The sequence below is a fragment of the Acomys minous genome (genome assembly GCF_964271855.1).
Source record: "Acomys minous genome assembly, chromosome: 10".
NCBI classification, from domain to species: Eukaryota; Metazoa; Chordata; class Mammalia; order Rodentia; family Muridae; genus Acomys; species Acomys minous.
The window spans coordinates 91,934,647-91,940,646 of NC_140491.1; the positions used below are offsets into that span (position 1 = coordinate 91,934,647).

At 34.7% G+C, this 6,000-nt stretch overlaps 1 protein-coding gene across 2 annotated transcripts in view; it reads right to left on the reverse strand.

Annotated features, from left to right (window-relative positions):
* The window catches only part of LOC311606691 (uncharacterized protein), a 401,544-nt gene extending 395,815 nt beyond the window's left edge, over positions 1-5,729 (reverse strand). For both annotated transcript variants that reach the window (XM_084798037.1, XM_084798036.1), the window contains exons 1-2: positions 5,659-5,729; positions 2,875-3,028 (exon numbers count right to left, since the gene is read on the reverse strand). In XM_084798037.1, the coding sequence (XP_084654163.1) occupies positions 2,875-3,028; positions 5,659-5,684 (180 nt within the window). In that variant the 5' untranslated portion in view covers positions 5,685-5,729. The remainder of the gene's footprint in view (positions 1-2,874; positions 3,029-5,658) is intronic.
* Positions 5,730-6,000: the final 271 nt, after the last annotated feature.

The following is a 6,000-nucleotide window of genomic DNA, read 5'->3' on the forward strand; positions in this document are numbered from 1 at the left end:
ACCTTCAAACAAACTTACCTCTCAGGATTAAAGGATCCTGTCTCCATTATTAATGCTAAATCTCGAGAGCTTGCAAACTCCACCATTGTTCACCTTCCAAAAAATTAGCAAGCTGGTAAGAAAACCAGATACCTTTGTTTTGGAGACTTTACAGGTTGATCAAAGTTTTTCACTAAGATGAGTGTAGTCTACATTTAAAACCAGGTTGGATTTCAAGCTCAAGACTTGACTGCCAAACAAGTCTCCCTCACTCATGTTTATACCTGTCAGGTTTCTCCAATGAGCATCTTATTCATGGTATCAAAACTCAACAAATGAAAATATGGCTGGAATCAAATGAATTAAGGTGAAATTTGGAGGTTTAATAGTGATATTATGTGAGCAACAATACATTTGTTTTCATAGCTCTATTTTATAATTCACTTTCTTCAAAGAGGTGAAATGTTTGTTGGTAATTTATTTTTCAGTAAGTTGGAAACCCAACTGACTTTCATGTATACGGGTCAGCTGTCAATTTAAATTAATTACTCTAATCCATTAGTCTTTATTACCTTTATGCTTTTAGCTCCCTGTGTGTGAATGAAGAGTCTTAAACTTAGGTTTTATTCTACATAAAATTATCAGTGACATAGGATTCAAGCCTGAAATTTTCTCCTTCCTTTTACTTTGGCCTCTCATCTTCCACTGTCAACATAGTCCAAGCTTTCTAAGCACCGCTAGAATTGACGCTGGGATCTGAAGTACTATTTGTCTTAATCCAATATTTGTCTCATTCCCAGTTCTTACTCTCCATATTTACCTTATTCCTGAGCATTTTAATTTTTGTATTTGTTATATGCCGTTTTTTCTCCCGAAGCCTCATCTTCTCAGGGTTGTTCTCCTTGAGCCTATAAATGATGGCTCAGCCTATGCATGTGGAATGCAGGGTATCGCCACCATCCACCTAACGACAAGATGAGGACAGCAGTTGAATGTGAATTACACAATCAGTGCTCTCAAACTTCACAAGTGTAAACAGAAACGACGAATACTTATTTTGGGCTTACTTGGTTAAATCAGAGGCCTTGCAAAATTACGCAGCTCCTTACCTGCCCCTTCCATTTCATCTCCTCCCTTTATTTCCTTGTTCCCTCCTTTCTTTCTATTCTTTCTATCCCTTCAAAATATAAGTAACCTCTGCTTATGAGATTTTATGTTGGATTGTTAAACTCTGTCAACTTACAACAAGGGAAAGGAAAATATTTCAGATCTCACACATTGTTTAATTAGAATCAAGTCAAGGAATGACTTTGAGCTCCTTTGCTTAATATACTTCTTGCTGTAGCAATATCAAATACACCACAAATTATTATAGGTGTGGTTTTAATGAACAAAAACTTTTGATCTATATTAAATAATAGAATGATTTTTAATAGCTATGCTTTAATGAGTGCTGAAATATGAAATCATTCACTAAATTTGCTCTCGCTTTACAGGTTAAAAGTCATTTCCGTTTTCAAAAAATATTTGAAAAGTACTTTAAGTTTCAGAAATACATGTAGCTGGTGCGTGCACTTAGATGTGCAAACATCTTTTAGTTCTCGAAGTAGATACAGTTGGAAAAATAAGGTGATACAAGTTGAAAAGGTGGAATTACCAAAGAGACCTCATTTCCTGGTACTTAGAAAACATGCACAAGAAAAGATAATTGCTGAAAACTGAGATTATTGGAAGAGTCATTTTTTTCTAGTGAAGATAAATGTTTATGAACAGTTAAATTTCATTTATGAAAAAAATATTTTCAAATTTATTCATTCATTTATTTATTCATGTATTCATCAAATTTTAAAATTGTGTGTTGTTGTGCACATGTGATCTGTGCACATGTATGGGGTGTGTGTGTGTGTGTGTGTGTGTGTGTGTGTGTGTATGTGTGTGTGTGTGTGTGTGTGTGTGTGTGTGTACGCCTGTAGTTAACATCATATGTCAGCTCTGCTTGCTCCTCACCTTGTATACTGAGGCAAGGTCTCTCCTGTCACTTGGAGTTCACAGTGTTGATAGTATGGATAATCAGTTTGCCTTGGGAAGTGCATCTCGGTCATTACTTAGTGGAAAGACAGGCAGATTGCCATGCACACCTGGTCTAAGTGGGGGTTCTGCAGCTCTATCCTTATCTTCATACTGCTCAGCAAATTCTCCAGAGCCTGTGCCACTTCCCCAGCCCAAATGAAGTAGTTTTAAAGGTATTTTATACTTATCAGTGAGAAACTGAGTCCATTACCCTTAAGCAATATTGCTGAGGCAATTAACAACACAACAACCAAAAAGGAGACAAAGAATGGTTTGTTTGATTTTTAGAATCAATGGTGAAATTATAATGAATGGAATCTGGAGTACTAGCCCAGAGCTGTAAATCATTCCGATTTTATTGTTTTGGATATATTCTCCCCCCTCCCTCCCTCCCCCTTCCTCCACCCCCTATATACATATACATACACACACACACACACACACACACACACACACACATATACATATACATATATATGCATATATATATATATATATATATAATCTATGTGATTCTATAGTACCCAGAAGGCAGTGCCAGATAGCCTTCAGTTTGGTATTACAGGTGAGGTGTTTGTGAGCCGTCTGAAGAGTCTTAGGCATGAAACTTAAGTCTTCCCCAAAAGCAACATATGCTTTTAATTGCTGAATCATCCCTCCAGCCCCAGTTATTCATATTTTATTGTTTCTCTTAAGAACTCCTGCCTCTCAGCAGGGTATTCATTCCCCTCAAACCTTAAGCACCATATCCAACATCCTCAATTTCTGAAGATATATTTGCGTAAACAATTGAGCCAAATTAAAAAAAAAAAAAGTACTGCATACCTCTTTAGTGGAAACCTCTGTCTCAAAGCAGGTATGCTCTTTGAGAATTCCATGAGTGTGTGCCTGCATTATGGCTGTGCCTTCCTGCACTCCACTGGGGAGTGAAGAACCAATGAGGAGAAACAGAGAGAGACAGTGGAATACTGACACATACCTAGGAATGAAGAATAAGAAAGATACCAAATGACAGAAATAAATGTCAAATGGCTATAGATAGAGAACCTATAATATATAATAAATGATTTTCTTTTAGATTTAGAAATTGAAAGTAATAAAAATTATCAAGAAAACTTGGTATCTCCTCAAGAACATTTCTGTTTCCATCAAGGATTACTTATATTTGAAAGTTTAAAGATGTACTAGCAAAAATATTTATCTACTTTGTTCTTTGGTCTCAACAGTTAAAACATATGTTCTCATATACTTTATAAACTTACTAGTGCTAATATTTTAACCATGTGTTTATATCATAAAATGTACAGAAACAGAATATGGAGAGAAGCAGAGAAATTTTAAGTGACTGCTTGTTCTCCAGTGGTTTCTCTTCCTGTTGTGTCATCCCACCACCATGGAGGGCACATCTAATCCTAAATATAATACCAACAATAAAAATGGAGGCCGATAAGCCAAATCTAGCCTTTAACTTGGTTTTTGTGTAGCGTAGAAGATAAGAATGTCTTCTACATTTTAAAATGGTAGCGGAGCACTTAAAAATATATGCAGGTTTGAGAAATACAATTTCTATGAACTTTTAACTTCAGTGTTCAAAAATAAAGTTTTATTGACACAGTCACGTGCATTTGCCTGCCCTTTACCATTATGACTGATGATTGCAATAAATAAGTGAATAAATGATAAACACTTGTGACAGATATAGTGTGACCCACAAAATTTTCAATATTAATGGCTCTTTACAACAAAATTCAGTGATATCTCATTTAGCAAACAGTGAGTATTCAAGGTATATTTTGTGCTTTTAAATCAAAATGCTACATTCACATTTCAGATCTATATTTTAAATGGTTAAAACGTGTCTTTATTGTCTTTCTGTGCCTTTCTGAATTCTTGACTCTACATTCAAATGTAGTATTCTCAAATGCTAATAAAACACCGATTCTCATATGAAATTGGTATGCTCAGGAGGAAAAAGCAGAACAAAATAAATTTAAGACAATTATGAACTTTGTGTTCATCTAGGTGGATCATCACTTTTGTCACCAAGCCTGACAACCTGTGGTCCATGACAAAATCTCATAATAGAAGAAGAGAACTTTCTGGCAGTGTATCCTCTGACCTCTATATGTGCCACTGTGTCATGTGGGCACTCATATCCAAGAACTCCAGTGCACATATAAGTGAATTAATTAATTAAAATGTACAAAACCACTTGTAATACTTCAAGGATATTTACACATCTCCTTTAAAAGTGATCCAGTTTTCACATCTCTGAACCACTGTGGGTTCACGTTCTACCCTATCCTCTCTTCCTTCACAGAAGTCTTTCCACCAAAGCCTAACACACAAAAAAGATGGGGCAAGTGGAAAATTCAGTGCCAATGATTCTCAGAGGCCGCTTCTCTTATTGTCATGTCAAGATCGCGGTGAAATAAATGGGACATGTAATTTAATGTTTACTTAGTTATTTCTGTTTAAAAAGAGGTATCACATGTGTTAATTTATAATTTTAATACACACTGAAATTACTCATTCAAGTATATTCTCTTAAAACTCATTCTGGTTTTCTGACTGACAGAGATTGTCGGATGTTTTTATTTTAACTATAAGTCCAAATAAAAATGGGAAATATTATATCTGAACATGTAAAATTGGTATTTAATTTTAGAATGAAAACAATATTGTGTTTTTTATTGTCCATTTTAGGAATTCAGTGTCTTCCATCATGATATGATTATCTTTTACATAAAAAATCAGTAGGAAACAGACTTAAACTTATTTTATATGGGCATATGCTCTTTATTTTCATATATCTCCATAATATTCCTATCAAGTAATTCTCTATTATATTTTATATATCTGCAACATATTAAAGTAAATGACAATGTAATGGATAAAAAGTTATAATTGACTTATACACTTATGTGCCATAAATGCTACATTTCCACATTGCTGATGAATATAAAGTTTCCCACACTTTCTCTTTCACATGGAGGAAAGTCCCTTGACTCAGCACCATGAAGGATAAAAATGTCTGCTAATGATCAACTAATCCTCATGTTTCAACTATTGGATAAAAAGGCTTTCCATTACATGCTTTTACTTAGAAGAGATGTTCCTTTTTGGAATAGAATTTCTTTTGAATTGGATAAAACAGTTATATGCTCCATTTGGCCTTCAGCAGAGCCATCTCAGAAAAGAATTAAAATCTGGAAATGTAGCCTGTTGTGGAAGTATTTGCACTCTGTTGCTGGTGGACAACACAGGCCAATTTCATTTTAGCACATGTTCAAATATTTTATTAGTTGCCCATTGAGCCTCTATAAAATCAAGTGAAATGACTTACCAGATTTCCATTAGAAGACTGAAGACACAGACTCTAAGTTCCTTAACTTTGGGTATTTGTCAAGTATTTAATAGGATATTACATATCTACAAGAGAGTCATAAATATGCCCACATTAATAAGGATGTTGGCATATTGTTCTATTAATTACAGTTTTGACTGACTTTGTAAGAATGTCCTGAAAATAGTTAACTATCCAACAAATTGACAGCTAAAACACAATTAAATTAAGAAATACAAAGCAATGAGTCAATTAAACCTTACCATCGAAACCAGGCACTGTAATGCATGCCTTTATTCCTAGCACTTGGGAGGCAGAGACAGATAAATCTTTGAGTTCTAGGAGAGCGTGGTCTCCATGAAGAAACTCTGTCTAGAAACACAAAAACAAATATGTGTGTGTGTGTGTGTGTGTGTGTTCATATACATATGCATATATATAGTATGTGTACAAAATCAATCAATCAGTCTCGTGTTTCAGGAACCTCTCTGAGAGCAACATGAAGAATTCTATAAAGATGAGGGTGTCTTGCCATGAAGACAATTAAGCATCCTGACATCAAGACTGATTGCACATTGAAAATCTAAAGAAAATGGTATCACTTA